This window comes from Dysidea avara, chromosome 5 (genome assembly GCF_963678975.1).
Source record: "Dysidea avara chromosome 5, odDysAvar1.4, whole genome shotgun sequence".
NCBI lineage: Eukaryota > Metazoa > Porifera > Demospongiae > Dictyoceratida > Dysideidae > Dysidea > Dysidea avara.
In genome coordinates, this window is record NC_089276.1 from 26,511,756 (window position 1) to 26,533,491 (window position 21,736).

At 39.6% G+C, this 21,736-nt stretch overlaps 1 protein-coding gene across 1 annotated transcript in view; it reads right to left on the reverse strand.

Moving 5' to 3' along the window:
• LOC136256907 (ankyrin repeat domain-containing protein 13C-like) overlaps positions 1 to 21,736 on the reverse strand; it is a 230,799-nt gene that overhangs the window by 36,937 nt on the left and 172,126 nt on the right. Inside the window, exons 10-14 of the mRNA XM_066049971.1 lie at positions 11,599 to 11,754; positions 9,726 to 9,796; positions 7,598 to 7,647; positions 3,994 to 4,081; positions 1,701 to 1,768 (exon numbers count right to left, since the gene is read on the reverse strand). Coding sequence (XP_065906043.1) covers positions 1,701 to 1,768; positions 3,994 to 4,081; positions 7,598 to 7,647; positions 9,726 to 9,796; positions 11,599 to 11,754 — 433 coding nt within the window. The remainder of the gene's footprint in view (positions 1 to 1,700; positions 1,769 to 3,993; positions 4,082 to 7,597; positions 7,648 to 9,725; positions 9,797 to 11,598; positions 11,755 to 21,736) is intronic.

Here is a 21,736-nt window from a genome sequence, read left to right on the forward strand (position 1 = left end):
GTCCTTCTTTGTGTCCCATTCTTCTTTTACTAGTGCATAGGTTTGGATTCATGGGTAGTGCATTAAAGGCTTCTTACACTGGCCATCACATTTATAATGGGAATCACCTGCAAATACCTACTGTATACACAAGTGGCAGATGTGTTTCTTGTATTGTTCTTTGTTTACAAGTACAGGTATAAGGAAAATAGGAATCATAGAAAAAAAGTTGATGTTATGCTACTTCTAAAAACCAGGTGCTCATGCAGTTAACATCCCATTCTAACTAAATAGGCAATTACCGTAGAGTGCAAAACTTTGGCAGCATAAAATTTTGGTGAACTGCTAAAAATCTGCATTGGCAAAAAAAACAACTTTGGCGAATTGGCTAAAGTAGGAGATTGGCGAGGGAAAATCTTGGCGAAACCATGTATGCTGTTGTAGAAATCCTCCTATTGTTAGGAGCAGGACAGTAAATCTTTGTAATTTCTCTGTAGACTGGTGCTGAGCTTAAAGAGCATGCAGATACTGTATCGCACATGTCATGGCATGGAATCTCACTGGTGTACACATTAAGGTACATGTCATGTGTAACACCTGCTGTAAGGATTAACTGCTGTCTCAAGTTGCTCTGGCAGACTTGCTGAATACGAAGCAGAAAACGAAGCAGAAACATCACGTTTGTACATAAATACTGATACAATTAATGTGTGATGCGTACTGCCGCATGTTCGCGTGCACCGACCACGTGCACCGACAGTCGCTCGACAGTGAAACATTTTTTGATAAAATTTGGAGGGTAAAACTTTGACAAATCGTAGTTCAATTCACCAAATTCGCCAATGCTTTCCACCGCTAATGTTTTCCACTATACGGTAATCAACCATGTATATAATTTAGTTTATATTCATGCTATTGCTATTATTGATTCAACTACATAATTATACTGTAATTAGCGTATTTTGTAATTCGTGGATTATTTTGTAATTAGATCATTACGCTGCTATGCACTACTAAGGAAGCGTAACTATAACACACCACTTTAAACCACAACTTACACAGAGAAGTATCTTCTCAACTGTTATATAGTGTGTCTATCGTGTTATCTCACATGAGTTGTACAGGGAAGCCTTGAGGCTGCCCCTCATTTTCATTTGCGTAAGTACGGGTAATTCCCCCCCCCCCTTTCAACTCGAAGGATACACCATTTCTGGTAGCCTATGAGGCCTTCAACATTGTTTTAAAGTTGTTAAACATCTATAAAACCGAAAGGGAAGACTGTTCACAAAACATATGAAGAGTCACCATAACCGTATTTCAGACCGCTGAGAAGAAGCCAAAGTTTATGTGCATGGAAGTTTAATGCAGACTTAATTTAGCTTTCAATTCTTACATCCTGGCTGCTTCTTACCATGTTCAACGTTTTTGCTCACGTGGGTGCGTACATACAAACATAGGTAGGTAGGTAGGTACACACACACACGCACATACACACATGCGTTTTTACGGAAATAATTTCAGTAAACTAGGTGTGTGCCCATAGCCGGCCAAAGGAGCGTGCCTGGTTTAAAAGTATGGAAACAAGGGAGGTTGCCTACATCAACAGATATGATATACTAGTGGACATTTAATTTCTACAGTAGTTCAGTCTATACCCAGGTTTACAAGGGTTTCCACAATACACATGCTTATACTAAATAAACTATGTACATGAGTGATACCTTTTTCTTGACAGTAAAATTAAATCTGAAATGTCATACACTTGAGCTTCATACTCTCCAACTGTTTCCTACATGAAATACAGTACATTAAGGGAGTCATGCTTGTTAAATACAGTGATATAATGTATGTAAGTAGTTATTGGTAATGTGTAATAATGGCTGCAAAGGATTAAGAGGACTATGGGTGAATATATCAGCATAACCCGACACAGTCATGGTATAAGTGATCACTCTAGGCACATTCACCTGATAGGTGAAAGAACTACAGAGTACTCCCTGTTTCTTTTAGCGTGGGCTAATAGCCATTAGAACGTTGTTCATACTCTACACACACAGTGCCAGGAAATTGCAATTGTGAAACTCAGTTTTTTTAGTTTTAGTATTTTGTACTACATTAGCCTACTAACTTCGCTATTGGTACAGTAAACAAGTTATTACCATATTGCCTCAAACTATGGCCAGTCTTGTATAAACGCCTGGTCCCATTTAGTCATCAGGGGTATACAGCATCATAACGAAAATAAACGCCGGGTCTCGAATAAACTCCAGGTCTCAAATAAACGTCTAGTGCAGTCATTATTTTTAGGTGCTGTTATAAACAATGAAGTGAAGAACATTTTATAGAGTTCCTTTTAAGCTTAAATCTGTGAAATACGCCGAGGGAACATCAAGGAGAGTCCAGGAGAGTACAACACCAAGGTATGAAATTGACTAGTGAATGCTGATCAGGTATAAACACCGGTTTCGTATAGTCGCCGGTCTCGTTTAGTAGCTGGGATAAAAAGTTGCTTGAAAGAAATAAACCCCCGGGCCGTAATTCAAGACAATACGGTACGTAGTTAGGACTATAAGCTACTCACCTATCTAAATCTATTTGTCTTCTTTGTGTTGTTTTGTGGTCTTCCCAATGGTTGACATGTGGTGGGTAGAAATATGCACCCACGCATTGCCAAACAATTATTTTACTGATCATTCGTTGCAACTGTCAACTAGTCGAAAATTAGCAACTACACTCTAGCGTGCAAACCCAAACACCCAATTAAACGCTCTGTGATAAGTCAAAGCCTATTGTATTTCTTTGAACTGGTTGGACATCAAAGCCATGAGCAACCGCATTCCCAGTGAGCTAAATCCTGAGTGCACCTTTGAACACCCTCACTAAATTGGTAATATTGTCTGTGTATCACCGTCTTGTAAACTTTTATCCGCAGCTTTCCTTTGTATAATACTCATACGACTTGAACGCTAGAGAGATTTCACTACAGCACACTACTACGTAGTACTGAACACCATAAATTTCTCAACCGAGTATGCAAGTGTCCATTGTCATGTCACTCAGAGAATACATTCTTCAACAATTGTCCACCATTTCCCCACCATTTCCTTACACACTTCACAAATTTACTTATATCTTCTTCCTACTTAGTTACACAATGCTAAACTACACGTCGTTATGATCCTCAAATCCAATCATATCAGAGATCCCACAATAAGAAAATGGTTAACCGCAACACTATAAAATCACTCAATATAGTGAAGAAGCCATCCTCCATTTACTGCTGAACATTATGGATACCCACGAGTAGAAAACTGAGCCTCTACGTACCATATTTGTGGGTACACTGGCCAAAATGGTGGGATCTTCAGGTTGACACAACACTATTGTTGCATCAATAATCCGTTGAATAATTGGAAATAGCTGATATTAGCTAATTTTGCAAATATCGGTATTGGTTACAAAGCAGAAATCATTAGTTGATTAACCGAAACCCACAATCAATCAGTAAAGATGGTAATAAACATGTGACAGTAAAGAAATGCACACATCATGGACTTGAGTACCTTTGTCCTTCTTTGTATCCCATTTCTTTACGTAGATTTGTGGTTAAGCATATTGGCTTCCCTGAATCCCTCTGCTTACTATCACAGAAATCATCCATATTTTCCGTAGTGACTGAATTGATTGCAGAGGTGCTTGTTGTACTGCTCTTTATTCATAATGCCACGTAATAAGCTGAACATGCTGTAAACAAAGCCACTTCACCTTTCAGTAATTGACAGTTGGGACATGTACTGAGACACAAAATTAATTTTATGACATCATTCTTTCTTCTGATGTGGTGTGTACTGGCTCACCAGAATAATTGTTACACAAACAAATACAAGGATTATAAGTTTGATTGGGATCATTAAAATAAAAGAAGAGAGGTCACCTAAACCAGAAGAATATTTAATCCCTATTTTATTTACGTTGTATTTACGTTGTATTTGTGGTAAATAATTTCTGACTTACCACTTTATCACTTCTAAAGAACAGAAATCCTGACTGTGCTCTGGACACCTTGATTGGCTTTGTTGACATGTTAGCATACACTACAGGTCTGTATACAATAAAGAAATAATAACACTATAAAACACTACTGTATGCAAGCAGTTACAGTAAGTAATAGACTATATAGTGGGTCTATTTATTCAACAAAAAATAATCAATTTGCATTGATTAGCTACATGGCCGAAAATTTTTGATGGTGAACGACTATCGCAAACCCCATACAAAAGTATGAGTAGCAAATGCAGCTCGAGCTGTAACATGCCACTAACACTACGGACTCGGGTCTTCTTTCCAGCTACTTTTCTAAGAGAAATCTACAAGTGTATCAATCCAGAAGAAATACTGGTAAGTGGTCTATTTTCTGAGATTCACATTTTGTACGTACATTTATCACAGTCGTTCACCTTCGTGACGTATTAAAACATAACAAAACATGCTAAAATATCACACGCTGTTAGAATTTTTTCGGCAGTGCATATAGTTTATTACAGTCAATCTTATTTGTAATCAAACAGTACTACTGTACTGTTTAAGTAGGGATCTCCATAAAAGTGGCAAGCGCTGCCTAGAATACCACCTTTATAAACCATCCTAAAGATATCTTACATGATGAAAATCACCTTTACAGAATAATATCAGTCCATCTAACATCAAATACACAAGAAAACACTACTGTATATTAGGGATCATGGAGGATTGGGTATTCCTAACTAAAAAGGTCACCAAAAACTAGCTTCACAACTTCATCGTGACACCTTGGCAGTATTGGTTAGGTATAATCAAGCCCAAAATGCCTTCAGTACGATCCTAAAGGCTTCCAATAAACGCTTCGTCGAACAGTGAAAAAATCAAGCCCGTAGCCTTAGCCGTTATCAAGTTACGCTTGACTGAAGGCATCAGGCAGGCAGTTAGTCAGTAGAAAATTCCATTGAATATTTAAATATTGTAATAATTTATTGGAAGCCTTTAGAATCGTACTGAAGGCACTTTTGGGACGTGCCTTTTGGCATACCACAGTACGTACAATGCACACATCATAGACTTACCTATGTCCTCCTTTGTGTCCCATTTCTTTTTGCTGACAGCCCAAGGTGTTGATTCGTGGTAGTGCGATGCATGGCTTCCCTACCAGTACATTTGTAAACGGGGACTGTCCGTATTTTCCGTGGTGACTGAATTGATTACAGCATAGACATCTATTATCTATGATTGCAGAGACGATTCTAACACTGTTCTTCGTTTGTAACACTGTGTGACGGGCTGAACATAGCTGAAAGTGAAGCGCAATGGCCAAGTTAGTAATTGATAGTTTTACGAATCGTCGTATTTTCTGGATTGTTGTAGAGGCACTGTTTTTCATCTGTAGCACTGTGTAATGGGCTGAACGTACTATATAAGCAGAAATTTTGGCGAGCTGAATATTTGGCGATTCCTCAATAAATTGCATTTGGCGAAAACTTTATTTGGTGAAATGTATTATGCATAAATGTGCGTGTCAGCAAGCCTTTCGGCAACATGGAATTCCAGCTGGAGTGACGCGTGGTGAAAAAGTGTGTATGTGGCTACCGGCTGTGGTATAAAATCAGGCGAAAAAAACTGAAGATCGGAGTCGACAATTTCGAGGGCCACTCATCTTTCCAGGAAGAGGGAGCACACAGCAGAGATCTTTCGTGGAATATTATGCCCAATCACATTGCTTCCTTTCTCAGTGACGGCTACTGCATATGGATCGAATAAATTTTCATCCTCCATTTCACAAGTTGGATTGCAATTACTTATATTTAAGAGTCGCAACATGTACAAACTTAAACGGCTAGTAAAGACTGGCCCTCCCATAGAGGCCAAACAGACGGAGCCATTGAAAAGAAATCTAGACTTGCCACACAAACCACCAGCCAAGAAGAAAATGACAATAGCAAAAGTGGACACAGCCTCGATTTTCAGCAGGTCTTGAAACGTGTGTAATTCTATTGCTTACCTATTACAATAATAATAATTATTATTATTACTAGGACCGTGTCACATACAACCAAGTACATACACCAACATGACAGCCCCCCGGTGAGGCTATTAGGTGGTGAAGGCACGATTCCCAAATCATCATCTCAATATGTCACAGTAGTGACAGATATAACACAACAGTGGCATTGTAACTAAAGGCCACCAGTAGCTAAGTGCCAGTACATCATTGGTGTGGTAATGGCACAGTGATATGTACAAAGTATATGTATACAAAACATACAGGAGAGAACTATACATTATTGCAGTATTGTATGCAGCAATACATTATAGGCAACATCACCAGATAAAAATTATTAGCCAATATACAGCACAGTATATCAACATCAACTAGAGCTACATAGGGTTCATCAGTGGTGTAGCAATGGCACAGTGATGGGTGACACACTATAATTATGCATACACAACTTGCAGGAGATAGCTACACAATACTGTAGGAGTATGCAAGCCAGATGAACCAGATAAAGGAAGACAGCCAAGCCAGCCAGAGCCTAGTAGCTAAGCCAGGTGAAGGCAAAAAAGATTAAGCACGTATTGAATTGCCTGACACCAACACAAAGGAAGTTCGCCATGCCAGCTGCTAAAGAGCGTGGCAAATGTTTTAATGTTTTCTTGTATTTTTTAATTATATAATTTTATTGTGAATGAACATGATCCACTGGCGGCTGGCATGGAGACTCGAGAGTTTCACGGACATCGCTAATCTTCTCCTTCGCACAATCTGTAAATTAGCAAGGGTGTGGTACTGGGCGTTATATAGAATTACACATATGGTCAAGTAATCAGCACAAACGGGTGTGACGATTATACGTTTGTGCCTTCGTTCACATGCGAATCTATCCCTGGTTAGTTCATGTCTCTAGACCTCGTAGTTTTCGAGAACATTAATTTTTAATTATTATTTATGATGTAATTTTAACCGCATTTCGTATTATCTTTATTACTTGGTTGTATAATTACAGAAACACAAAAACAAATGGCGAAATTTTAATTTGGCGATTTTGTAACCATTCGCCAAATCGCCAAATTTAATTCCACGCCAAAATTTCTGCTTATACGGTAGCTGAAAGTGAAGCATAATGGCCAGTGCACTTTCAAAGCAGTATTTGATAACTGAGGCATGCGTTCAGACGAAAACATTAATTCTGGCACCATCCTTTCTTTTGATGCGGTATGCGTGGGCTCACCAGTCATAATAATGTTACAAAAAACGTAAACAAATAAGTCAAAGGAATTCGATTAGGGATCACAGAGAAAAAAAGTAGGGAAACAAGGGAGGTCGTCTACACCTGCAGATATACTAGTGAACATTTAATCCCTAATTCAGTCTATACCCCAAGACCAAGACTGAATTAGGGACTAAATGTTCACTAGTAAATCTGCAGGTGTAGACGACCTCCCTTGTTTCCCTACTTTTTTTTTCTATGATCCCTCATCGAACTTAAATTCCTAATTTTCCTTCAACTTGTACTACATACAGTGTAGTTACTACTTTTAGTGTTTATATCTGACACATGACTGCTAACACAGTAAACATAATACCTACCTGCTCATTAATAAATCAATCTGTTCATCCAAATCAGTATCAACATTTTCCTATACATAACAAACATAACATCTCTTGTCAAGAAAAAGTATTACAACACTAGCTAACTAAAGTATTGAATACTAACCTACCATACTTGTCCCTAGAATAATAAACTAACAAGAGACATTACAGCACCATACAACAAAGCTACATACACGTATGTGTCGACATTGTCATCATACATATAGTAGGGATCACAAAGGAGTAGGCGTGGCCTACAAAATAACATCACCCAAAAACCAGCCTCAATTTTCCCGGATGACAATGAGACAGTATTGGGTTAGGTAAAACTAAGCCCAAACAAGCTTTCAGATCGACCTAAAACACTTTCAACTAGTTGCAACGGAATTTTTTTTTTTACAAAAAAAATTTAACGGAATTTTATAGTGACTGACTGACTGACTGACTGACTGACTGATGACCTCAGACAAGCATAACTCAATAACGGCTAAGGCTACTGGCTTGATTTTTTCACTGTTTGACGTCGCTTTGGCCTGAGAGGTGCCTTTTGACATTCCACAGTATGTACAATGCATTCTTCATGGACTTACCAGTGTCCTCCTTTGTGTCCCATTCATCTTTGCTGACAGTGAAAAGTGTCGATTTGGCGGTAGCACGTGATGGCTTTCCTCCGTAATGGAAATTGTCCGTATTTTTCATAGTGGCTACTTTGATTGTACAGGTGCTTTTCGAACAGTTCTGCTGTGTAACTGGTTGAACATAGTTGACAACGAAGTGTAATGGATACTTCACTTTTCAGGTGATACTTGATATAACTGGGGCACGCGATATCATCTCTTTCTTTTGGTATGCGTAGATTGCAGAGGTGCTTTTCAAACAGTTCTTGATTCGAAATGCTGTGTAACGGGTTGAATATAGCCGACAACGAAGCATAATGGATACTTAACTTTTCAGATGATAATTGATATAGCTGGGGTGTGCGGCGCCATTTCAGATGCGGTATGCGTGGGTTCACCAGTCATATATAATAATTATTTACAGAAAAAGTTAACAAACAAGTATACAATAAAATTTGGAATTTTCAATTTGAGTAGGGACCGTAGCACATCAATAAAAAGTACTGAAACAAGCTGGAGTAGTGCACGATATTAAATCACAGTAAAACAATAAGAAATGTTATGTCACTACTGTGCTCAAGATATCATAATGGAAATGCACAGTAGGAATATAACACTTCTTATTGTTTTACTGCAATTTAATATCGTGCACTACTCCAGCTTGTTTCAGTACTTTTTATCGATGTGTAATGGTCTCTACTCTAGTTGAAAATTCCAAAAAATTTTTTGTACTTGTAATTTGTTCAATTCCCAAATAGGACTTTTCACACATAGCTATGTGGTGTGTAGAAGTTGTAAGGTTTGCGGTTTGTAAGCACGTGGCCTGAAAACTCCCAGGACATCGTGTTTATACAAATCAGATACAAACCTCATGGCTATGTCACATGTGGTTCGGGATATGCGCAGATCAAAGGCACCCATTTGTAACATGCAAGGAGAATTATTGGCTATTGCTGAGTATTGTGTCCAAGGAATGACTTTACTATCTTGATGGTTAGCTAACTTTACTATCTTGATGGTTAGCTAACTTTACTATCTTGATGGTTAGCTAATTTTTTTCATCAGTACATGTACTGTAGCTGTAGTTTATTCATTAGCTACTTTCCCATGAACATGCTTGTGGTGTATCAATGTGCTTACTGACACCAACAATTGGTGTCAATAGCCTTGGGCAATGATTAATTACATGTGATATGTCCACCATAGGATCACTCAAGAGATCAAGAACTCTAATAAAACAGTCATCCTAATCTAAAGCCATTGACACCAACTAGGTATAGCTAGAATAGAAGGCATTATTCTTTGTGTAAAATATTTTATGACAATTTTTCACAGCACCAGTACGGGTGCCATGATTTTCTTTGGGGAGATTCCTGTCATGAAGGATATACATAACATCATTGGAATATCACACAGTACGACAATTCCAATGGACATTATTATATGCATCACAATAGCACAGATTAAACTACAAAAAAAAACACATACTGTAGATCATAAAAACTTACTGCTCCGAACAATTTTATCTTCTGAAATTCTCTCTTCTTGTTATCCATAATTGTCATAATGAAATTTTTAGCTGTATATAACAATACACAAATTATCACACACTCACTTTGAACCACATTAAACACAACATACAAGTGTTCTCTTGGACATATGAGACCAAAACATCAAACAGGTAGGAAAGCTGTGTTGTAAATGGACTAACTGAAATCATAAAATCAGTTTTAAATTACCAACTGGTAAACACCTCCAACAAAAATTTAGTCCTGGAAAATCAACGTACAGTTTCCTTGTATGAATAAGACAACTACGTACTTACGCCATTGAAGATAAAAGGAAAGACAAAATAAAGAAGGCAGATACACGTCAGAACCACAAAAAGTACTAGTGTCATGCTGCCACCAGACCAATACATGCCAGCCGCTTATCTTATAAGCACAGGCTGTAATTGGCCAGGTGACATTACGACTCATTACCATTAGTAGTGGCATCCACAGTATAGCCATGGTGACAGCTGTTTCCATAGATACCTCATATTTTATTACACTAGTGTTGGGACTATCATACAGTACGGTAGATTAGGGATCATGAAGAACTGGGCTTTTCCAGCCAAAAATGTCACCCCAAAACCAGCCTCGGTTTCCCTTCATGACAGCTTGGCAGCATTGGTTAGGCACAGCAAATACTTAAGTTTATGAGGCCTAAATAGAAAAAATTTTAACTTCCATAGAAGCTTTTTGGAAGAGTTTGGAGGTTGTCTGAAGACGTAGCTTAGTTTCTCATCCCCACCTGCATCGCCATTTTTCTTACCTCATCAAGGATCTTTTGCACCACTGGTGGCTAAGGGAGGCCAATTAACACCTTTTATAGTTGGTACCCTCCTGTTGGTACCTTGCTAGAGCAGTCTAAGAAAATTGCATTTTGAGTTATTTTAGCTAGTTAACTAGTTTGTAAAATATAAAATTAAAATGTTCCCTCCCACACTGCTATTTTGAGTACAGGAGGAAACTTTATGTGGCCTAAACAGAATTTTACGCTGAGTAACTAATTGATGCCTCCAGACCAGCATAACTCGACAATGGATAAGGCTATGGGCTTGATTTCTTCACTGTTCGATGTCACTTCGTCCTAAGATGTACCTTTTCACGAAACCACAGTACATACGTACAATACACACATTAAGGACTTGCTTTTGTCCTCCTTTGTGTTCCAGTTCTTTTTACTGGCAATGCAAGGTTTTGATTTGTGATAGCGCAATGTGGCTTCCCTGTGGCTATGTTGGCTTATATTGCCCATATTGTCTGTAGCAACTGGATCGATTGTAGAGATGCTTCTTGTACTGTTCTTCATTTGTAACACTGTGTAACGGACAAAGCATAGCTGAAAACAAACTGCAACAGCCACCTCCCTTTCCATTATGTAATTGATTGTTGGGGCACATGTTCTGATGCAAAATTACTTTTATGGTGTTCCTGGCACCATTCTTTCTTTTAATGTGGTATGCACTAGTTCATTTGACATGATTATGTTATTAAAAAGTAAACAAACAAGTAGAAGGAAAATTAGAAATTTTAAGTTGGATTAGGAAAAAAGTAGTGAAACAAGGGAATAGCTAAAAAGTGGTTAAACAAGGAAGGTTGTCTATACCTGTAGATATACGTTATAGGCAACCTTCTTTGTTTCACCACCTTTTAGATATTCCCTTGTTTCACTACGTTTCTTTTTCTTTGATTTCTTACAATTCTTAAGTTTCCTTCTACTTGTACTACACCTGTATATAGCACAGCTATACAGGTTATTACATTAGTTACTCACCACTAGCAACTGTGGCTCTTCATAGTCAAACACACAAAGTATATACAGAAAGAGCCTTACCATTATTTTGGTCCTCTCCATTGAAAACAAATGACAGGTCTCCACGTTGCCAGGACATTTGATTGAAGTCCATTAAAGTACAGTCCACTCTGATCTTCTCACCACACTTGTGGATCTTACACAAATCAGATGGTAGTAATCTTGACAGAAATGGCACTGCACCATATATGGTAAATGATGACAATGATGATATAGAACAACTCACCCCATGTGTGAAACTCTCACTTTAACTCAGCATAAAAATCATTTAACTAAACATGAGGTAGTCACATACAGTATATGTAAACAACACAGCAATATGATATACAACAGTATCTCAATCCCTGAAGATCAACTGGTATCAAACATTATACAGTAGTACTGTTTAAGTAAGGATCCCCCCATAAAATGACTAGCGCTGCCTAAAATCCCCCCTTTAAAAATCATCCTAGAAACATCTTATGCAACAAAAATCACCTTCATATAATATTATTAGTCCATCTACACCATGTAACATCAAATACAACACTAAATACAAGAAAACACAGGTGGTCATATATAAAAGTTTTAATAAAAAATTGCATAAACTCAAATTTTCATCTGCCCACAGTTGCAAGGCTGGAACAAAGCAGCATACGCCACCATTTTATGCCACAATAACAAACTCAACAGTGGGATGTGCCTTTTGTGGCTCTGACAAATGTCTACTTTCTGCACTTTGATATTCATCTTAAAGTAAATGGTCAACTTCTTCAGGAAACCACACTAAGGCATTGATTTCCATATTGACACTTTTCTTGAAGGAGAGTATTAGATGCCACAAACTATTTGAGGTGCTTAATGGACTGTAGTATACCTGGTAGTATTGTAGCAGCTAACCTGGGCTTACATGTATAATAGCAATTGCACCACACCCCTTTAAATGATCAGAATCTGCCACAACACCTCTGCTGAGGTTATACCTCTCAACGGGTTCAGTTTTGTAAAAAAACAAGGTATTGTACTATGCCCCCAACTGTGAGCTGAGTAGTAAGATTGAGATACTCTAATACAGCAGTCACCATAAGTTAACAAACTAGTACAGTAGCAATAAAAGTAGTGAAAGAAGAGATGATAGTACATATGAGGGAAAATTTCTACTTGGCATTGCAGCAATGTGGGAAAATCCCTGCTTTAGAATTAAAAAGATGGTACCAATTTAGAGATTTTCCCTACATTGTTACAATGAAAAGAAGGGATTTCCCTCATACAGTACATACCACTCAAACACAATGTCGTCTCACAAGAGTGCAAGCGATTAAAACACTTGCTAATAAAAAGGTGTAGCACCAGTTTCGCTCGTTTGGAATTAATACTTACCAACAAAACGGGTGCTACACCCTCTAATTAGCAAATTTTTTTAATCGCTCGTACTCTCACAAGACGATGTTGTACAATACACTGTAGCTACTTGTTTCACTAATTTAATTTTTTTAAATACACTATCAATTAATAATCTTGTAAACATTCATACTAACGTACAGTAGTACCTCATTCAAATTTCTCATCAAGTCTTTCTTTCTTGATACCAAACCATCAACATATTGTTCACGAAATTTCTTCAAAACAGCAGCAACTACAGTAGAACAGGACACATAATGTACTTAGACTGTACTGAAATAAAAGTGCTCCACATTCATAATAGTTTAACTGGCTACGATTACGCATTACGACGACACCCATTACCTACCTAGGTTTGCCCCCCATGCTGGGTAAGGGATTGCTCGTTACTGCATGCCCACGGCCTCCCCAACGGCTCACGTGACCTCAGTAGGCTTGGGTGAGACACGTGGGCGTCAGTGCCCACTGTACCCAACACCAGTCACAGTGTATTGCCTAAGCACAATACACTGGAATTCAGACATACCCCTGGGAGAGGAGAGGTGGGAGAAAACTAGTTCGCACTTCTGCTCGTGTATGCTTATTGTTCCGTGCACGTGATGCCGGATAGCCTGCCGCCATTTCCGTCCTCTATCTCCGTGACACTTTAAAGAACCGGGCTACGATCGGCCAGTTAACCTGGGTTAAACTGCGTCTAACCCTCATTTAACTGGCTACGATTACGCATTACGACGACACCCATTACCTACCTAGGTTTGCCCCCCATGCTGGGTAAGGGATTGCTCGTTACTGCATGCCCACGGCCTCCCCAACGGCTCACGTGACCTCAGTAGGCTTGGGTGAGACACGTGGGCGTCAGTGCCCACTGTACCCAGAGGCTGGGTTGCTATGCAATCCAGGCCTCACCCAAGCAACGGGGGTTTCTTTAATTTGTTTTAGTTTGTTTGTTTGCTTACCCTTTGCTTTGACCCCTCAATCATATGCGCTCTGGATTCGGGTCCTGTCAAACACTCAGCATATTTCCCTCGCTTAACCATATGTATGCACCACCATATTGTCCCACTGTGCTTAGCATACTATTAGCAACTTTTCAACAACGTAGGAGCTTCCGAAACTAAACAATCAACTCTGCTGTCTATATACACCCCCTTTTTGTCATATCGTGTAATTAACAACATCCATATACCATTTACCAAAATTAACCCTAACATACCCGTTAATATTTGGAAACAGCCTTCTGAGTAAAAGGCTTTTTGCGACACATGTACCGTACTGGTAAAGTATTGTATAAATGAAGTGCCATCATTTAACATACTGTAATCCATTCCTGTCACTTTTATCTCAATGCTTATTTTTGCTGTGTAAAATGTCTGTAGGATGATTTTTAACGGCAGAATTTTGGACGGCACACGAAACATTCACCACGATCCCTACCTAAACGGTACGACTGTACTGTTTGATACAAGTACTGTACTAATTGTATTGTCACCATACACCTGTACCAATGTCAGAGTCCCTTGTAGAGTCCATGCATGGTGGTGTCCAATGATCATGTTACCACAACTGCCCAATGCTCTGAATGTCAAAGTGAAGAAATATGCCCAGTGCTCTAAATGTCAAAACGAAGAAATTCGATGGTACTCCCACTGGCACCAAGGTAATCTTATCTTGGTCAAACTCATTAGGTTCGTCGCTGTAGATTCTCAGTAAACAGTCCTGGGTGCTTCTGCCCATGACATACTGGGGTCTAACCTGACCATTGTATGTATATACACTTTGTTGTGTCTCGTAATTCAGTGTAACCTGTATTGGTACTTCCCAACACTTTTGCTCCTTGCACATTCTTTTGTGGTACATTTCATTAACTTGTATGTGCTATATGGCTCAATACATCGCTTTATCTAGCCTAGTTATCCACCATCATTATACTAAAATTGGAAAGAACACTGATAACTCAGTCGTGTACTTAATGACTTCCCTCTTTCAAAGATCAGTATTGCATTTTCTATACACGTATGGCCTTAACTTGTTTCGCACCTCTCACCTAGATTGCTACCTCTCTCTAGTACTCCATTTATACCGTCCCGAATAACTTTCAGCTCATGTCAACGACCCCAAACTAACCCTTGATTGCCCTGTCAAGAGCTGGGATTGCATGCGCCAGTAAATAGTGAGTGGGCTTGACCTAGCACATGATGGCTAAAGGGGAGGGGTGTTTATCGATGTAATAACTGTGCTGAAATCGTAGTGATGATGTGATGTTACGCGTTGAGCCTACCTCCATTTACACCACCTGCTTGACTAGACAGATGCTATCAGCATCATGGGGCGAGCCTGTGTAGTTGTAATTGCGCTGTATATGATCTGGTGACTATGGCATTGTTTCTGTTATGTAGGTAGTGAGGCAGTGGCAGTCATTACATATATTGGAACATGTTCCTTCGGTAACGAATAACTACCTCAATATTACCATGTAACTATTTGAATTTTGTTTATATACCACCACATTTTATGGTTGGAAGTGTCGGGGACTATGCATTCAGTTCAAATGGTGGCTCTTCATCACTGTTGTCACTAGGTGCTATCAATGTCATCATCCAGTTGTAAATAGTCTGGATCATCACCGTGACAGTGCGCATTATCTATAGTAGTTGCGTGTTTGCACTTCCGCTGCTATCGAAGATCCAAAAACGTGTGGGCAGCCTCTTAGTTGGTATTCAATCGAAGGAAGTAATCTCTATCCATTGTAATACAAGTCTTGAAGAATCGCCATGACATTGATGATGAGTCAATGACTGACAGCAAAACCGGAAGTTCAGTAATCCATGCCGTTTAACTTCCGTGTAATAAGCTCAGTAACCTACGCTGTTTAACTTTGCCGTGACCTCCACAATGACCAGAACCAATAAGAAAGTCCAGTAATCTACACCGTTAATTACATCTGTGACATTGACGATGACTGACACTACTTCGTAACACTAAAGAACTTGCACGGTTTTTTATTTTATTTTTATATTTAATCATGAAGTTGCCGTGTAATGAACGATGACTGGAAGTTTTCGTATTTGATCGTAAATTGCCGTGTAATTGACGATGACTTATGGCTCTCTCGCTAGTGTGGGGCTTGCCCCCAATAACTGACCTACGTGGTAGGTAAGTTGTCCTATAAGTGCAACATACATCAACCAATTTCTGTCCAGATGAGTGCTGACCCTAGCAACGAGGGCAGGTTTAAGTTACATGCCCACCAGGCACTGTGCAGCTTTTGAGTGTTACTGACACAGTGAACAGTTACTGTATCCACTTTCAGTCTACCGGATGGCCAAAATTGGGATCACGAAACAACTACTCAGGGGGGAATGTGGCATTACCATATCGTCCTGGGAGCTCATCTGCTCTAAGTGATTCACACATTTTGATGCACTGTAGGTGATTACTATATAGCTTGCTGTCACACACGTGAATGTAAATTCTGAATTTACTCATGTTAGTATGCTTTTGGACTATTGGAACTTCCAATCCCTTTACCAGGTCTACTAATTGGAGACTTCCGGGCAGTTGATGCTAGGGTGCGACACTATACACAATAGAAACACATGGCTGCATTGTGCGATGCCTTGTAACTTTCGTGACATTCATTACAAATCAGTGTGTGACCCCTTTTAGCATGATGGGTCCCTGCTTTAGTTGGTGAGCGATGTCACGTCACCAGTAAATAAGCCAGATGACGAATGGAAGGCGACTTTTTCTCGCATGAAATATACCGAATACTTGTCGTCAGGCCGTCCACCCAAAGTGGTAAGAAACGGGAAGTGTGGTAGGGATAGTTTCGTTAGTTTTTTTTTTTTTTTTTTGACACATCGATGCATTGATGTGATTAACTTGGCCACCGGTAGCTACATGCAGGATACTGGTGGACCTTCAGCATCCTTAAAGTGTGCAGCCTTTATAATAATCAAATTCTAAATAAATGTAATCGACGACAATCACGGTTTACTGGTCTTCCTTGACTGCTGGTATGTCAGCTCAGCATATAATAAACAATCTTTGCGGTTCGGCTGCCCTTCCTTGACTGGTGGCACATGAGCTCAGCACATAATCGACCATCTTCGTGGTTGAACTTGCCTTCCTCGACTGCTAGCACATTTCAGTACGTAATTGACCATCCTCGCGGTTGAGCTGGTTTTCCTTGACTGCTGGCCCGTTAGCTCAGCACGTAATGAACTGGCCATCTTCGCAGTTGAACTTGCCTTCCTCGACTGCTAGTACATTAATTCAGCACGTAATGGATAATCTTCGCGATTGAGCTGGCCTTCCTTGACTGCTGGCACGTTAGCTCAGCACGTAATCGACCATCTTTGCAGTTGAGCTGGCCTTGCTTTCGACTGCTGGCACGTTAGCTCAGCACGTAATCGACCATCTTTGCAGTTGAGCTGGCCTTGCTTTCGACTGCTGGCACGTTAGCTCAGCACGTAATCGACCATCTTCGCAGTTGAGCTGGCCTTGCTTTCGACTGCTGGCACGTTAGCTCAGCACGTAATCGACCATCTTCATGGTTGAGCTGGCCTTGCTTTGACTGCTGGCACGTTAGCTCAGCACGTAATCGACCATCTTCGCAGTTGAGCTGGCCTTGCTTTCGACTGCTGGCACGTTAGCTCAGCACATAATCGACCATCTTCGCGGTTGAGCTGGTCTTCCTTGACTGCTGGTACGTTAGCTCAGTAAGTAACACTGCGTAATCGACTATCTTCGCGGTTGAGCTGGCGTTCGTTGACTGCTGGCACGTTAGCTCAACACATCCTCAACGATTTTCGATTAATGCTTACGGGCCCAGCACCCCTATTATTTCGGGGTCCCATTATTTCTAGTCTAATTGTGGTTTCGATACCATCCTGCGTCGTTCGACCCTTTCACAGCCCCCGCCTTTATCCCTCGCTCTTTCGCCACGTGAACACAACTGTGTTGTCATCCCTCAGCCATATGGCTACAGGGAGAACCCTTTGAGGCGGGGGCTTCTACTTACCTCGTGACGGTTGGTGGCAAAGCGAGTCAGTCTCGGTTGTCCGACTCCGGTCTTGTGAGGCCTTCACTAAGCTACTCTCGGCCTGACTCCTATTTTCTTGAGCAGCGTCTTTGCTGACAATTTTTTGCCATCCTCAATCTCTACTCCGTTCCTCGTCATCCGCTGTAGCCGACTGACTATCCCACACAAGTGTCTTCCTCTTGTTGCTATCACTCTTCTACTGTACTGTCTCACTGAAAGAAAACTAGTTCGCACTTCTGCTCGTGTATGCTTATTGTTCCGTGCACGTGATGCCGGATAGCCTGCCGCCATTTCCGTCCTCTATCTCCGTGACACTTTAAAGAACCGGGCTACGATCGGCCAGTTAACCTGGGTTAAACTGCGTCTAACCCTCATTGTAACACGGGCATGAGGGCTTTGCCTGATATGTATGCCCAAGGGCAGAGGGCATACATAACAGGCAAAGCCCAAATGCCCCGTATTACAGCTAATATGTAACAGCAATAAATGACAACCCAAAATGTCCAACAGTTTAAGTGCAATACATAAGCTATACGGGTTGCCAGCTTTATAGCTATGGCTCCAGTTCGTGGCAATTGTAGGGGAACCAACTCTAAGAAGCAACCTGGTGAATTGCATGTTGCAAGTTAAATGGAGCTTCCACTTCAAAAGAGACCACGATACAAGACAATCAAAAAGTCTACTTAGTTGATCTGTTCTGTAGTTATACATGTAGCAGCTGCTGCACATGTATTATATCATGTACTGAATGTATACCATAATAATGATAATACACTGTACATATTATATTAATCTTAAGTGATTCTTTTATGTAGGTACTTAGCTTTAGATGTGTTAAGTGAATAGGGTTAGTGTTAGTTGTTTATGCAGTTCCATTACTGATTTAGCAAACGAATAGCATCTAATTGTTATCCACAAGTCAACTATCACTTGTAGTAGCTCCAATCTTGAATCCTCTTGAATATCTTCAAGTTCTTCTGACAGCAGGTACCAATAAAAGTGTACATCTTCTGATTCTAAGAGTTTCTTAATAGCTTCTTTGCGTAATGAGATGGATTCTGTCTTTAAATTTGCTAGATTGTAAATGTTCTGCATTTCAATCTCCAGCTGTTTAAAAAGAAGATATATTCCATTACTGACTGGAAAAAAAGACCACCTCGATTAACTCTTTCTATCCAGGATTTTGTGTACATTAAAAAAATTGTCTGCGTTGGTCTCATCTTCATCTTCACACATACTCTATAAGCATAAAATAAATTCCTCCTTGTGTGAATGGGATGACCTCTCTAACTTTTTTTTCTCAATGATACAAGAATGTAGCTAGCTATGTATCTGATCACCTTCTCCTCATCTTCAGACAAGACAGTACCAGTGGCGTAGCCAGGAAAAAATTTTTACTGAGGCAATTGCAAAGTTTATACATTGACCTAACTGAGAGAGTCTGACTCAACTGATCACAAACACTTTCAAGCATGGGTGGTACAGCATTTACTGGGATGGATGGAAGAAACTGTTTTAGAATACTCTGAGCATTTTCTACATGTCATAAGCAATACTCCAGCTTAGTTAATGTTACATATGTATACCATGCTAGTTTAATTGTACTCAATGCAAAAAAATTGACTAACTCTTGAGATATTTTGAGTGGTCAAGCCATCCATGGACTGCAACAGAGGTTATAGTCATGCACACTATAACTTTTATTGATCTGGTGTGATATGTAAGTCAGAGATTACCTCTTTCATATGATGCTCAACTGCACGTGCTAAGCATGTCAAACTAGAGACTCTGGGAGCATGCTTTTTCAAGGAAAAATTGAAAATATATGCTTTGAAATGACTATTTTTTGATTGTAACTGCTAATGCATGATATGCATGATCAATTAGCTCAATGCAATGCCATGCAGTTGACTCACTGGAACTTTTGAAAAGTAAACGTAAATGATTTAAACCAAGCATGCAGTGTAATGAGAACAGTGGCTATAGTCTATACTGAATGCTCTATTATGATGACTGCTCTATTAGAGTATCTCGATCTTTTTCATACAAATTCAAGTAGCTGAGTAGTCCAGGTAATGCCAGACCATGTCATTGTGGGCCCCAGCCCTGCTTAGTACTACAGCCATAGATTTTATCTGTGTGGTCAGTACTGGCAGTATTAAATACTCTCTATGGTAACATTTGAGTAGAAAAATCGGGGGGTCAAAACTCAAGCCTGCTCAGCCTGAATTGTTGAGTATTTTTTACCGAGGCAGCTGCCTCGGTTGCCTCAATGGTAGCTACGCCACTGAGTACCTATAGCTTTATCCTCACAACTGGTAGACTCTATGATAGGATATTCATGCTTAATGATCTTCTCAATTAAATTGCTTAAAACCATTTGCTTGAAAATTTGATCCCTTGTAATATAATAGCTGGGTAAGCGTTTTCCACACTGTCTCCAAGTCAACAAAGCTTCTAACCTCATGGAACTTTCGCCATACACTCTCCCTCCATCCTGGCTTACCTATTTTAGACTGTTTGGCTGAAAAACAGCACTTCTGCATATCGACCAGCATCTTCGAAAAAGGCAAGCTTCTTGAGAATGACTTTTAGTCCATGCTAAGAATTCTGTGGAGCATTCATGTACTAACTGCTTCCTCCTAGAAGTCACATCTATGGGTTGTGATAGCTCAACCATACAGACTAATGGTTCCATTCACAGATTCGTACAGACCAACCAGTTGGACACAGTAGTGTGGGAGTGACTTGTTCCAAAGGATACAATTGTTATCCCATTGCATGGGTATAGTGATGTGCGACAATAAGTTTGCAACTATATCAATTAACAGTGTTGGGAGTAATGCGTTATTCTCGCTCATTCCTATACTACTATTCATCATTCTACAACTAGGAAACTATGGACAATTATGCAATATTGGACTTACGTCACGCATAACGAAAATATAACCGGAAATAGATTGCATTTCCTATTGCATTTCCTATCCCTTTTAAGTACTCTATTATGTATGAATATACATGTATGAAACTGCATGATACTGATGAAGGCTACAAAACTATAATTAGCTTTTTTAAACCAGGCAAAGGCCGGCTGTGGGCACGCGCCTGGTTTACTGAAATTGTTTTCGTAAAAGTGTGTGTGTGTGTACCTATCTACCTATCTACATATCTACCTGTCCACCTATCTATGTTTATCCGTACACACCCACGTGAGCAAAATCATTAAATAATGGTAAAAGCAGGTTTTATGTAAGAAGTTAAAGCGAAATGAAATCTGTATTAAACTTCTACACAGGTGAACTTTGCTCTGAGGTGGTTTCTTTCCGGCGGACTGAAATACAGGTGTGGCGACTTTTCTCAGGCTTTGTAAACTACCTTCCCTTTGAGGTTTTCAGGCGTTTAACAACTGGAAAACAATAATGCAGGCATTGTACACTACCAGGAATAGCATATTGCTTTGAGTTGAAAGGGGGCGTATCCCTTACATACGCGAACGAAAATGAAGAGCAGCTATGAGGCTTTGTCAAAAGAATTTGTGGGAAAAAACACGATAGTCAAACTATAAAACAGTTTAGAAGATATTTCTGTGCGTAATATGTTCGTTAAAGTGGTTTGTTTAACAAGCACTTCCTTAGCAGTGCATAGCAACATAATTGAACGAATTATGAAAATTTCATGAATTACAAAATACAAGAATTAGCTAATAATATTATTGTACAACCAAAACTACCCTAT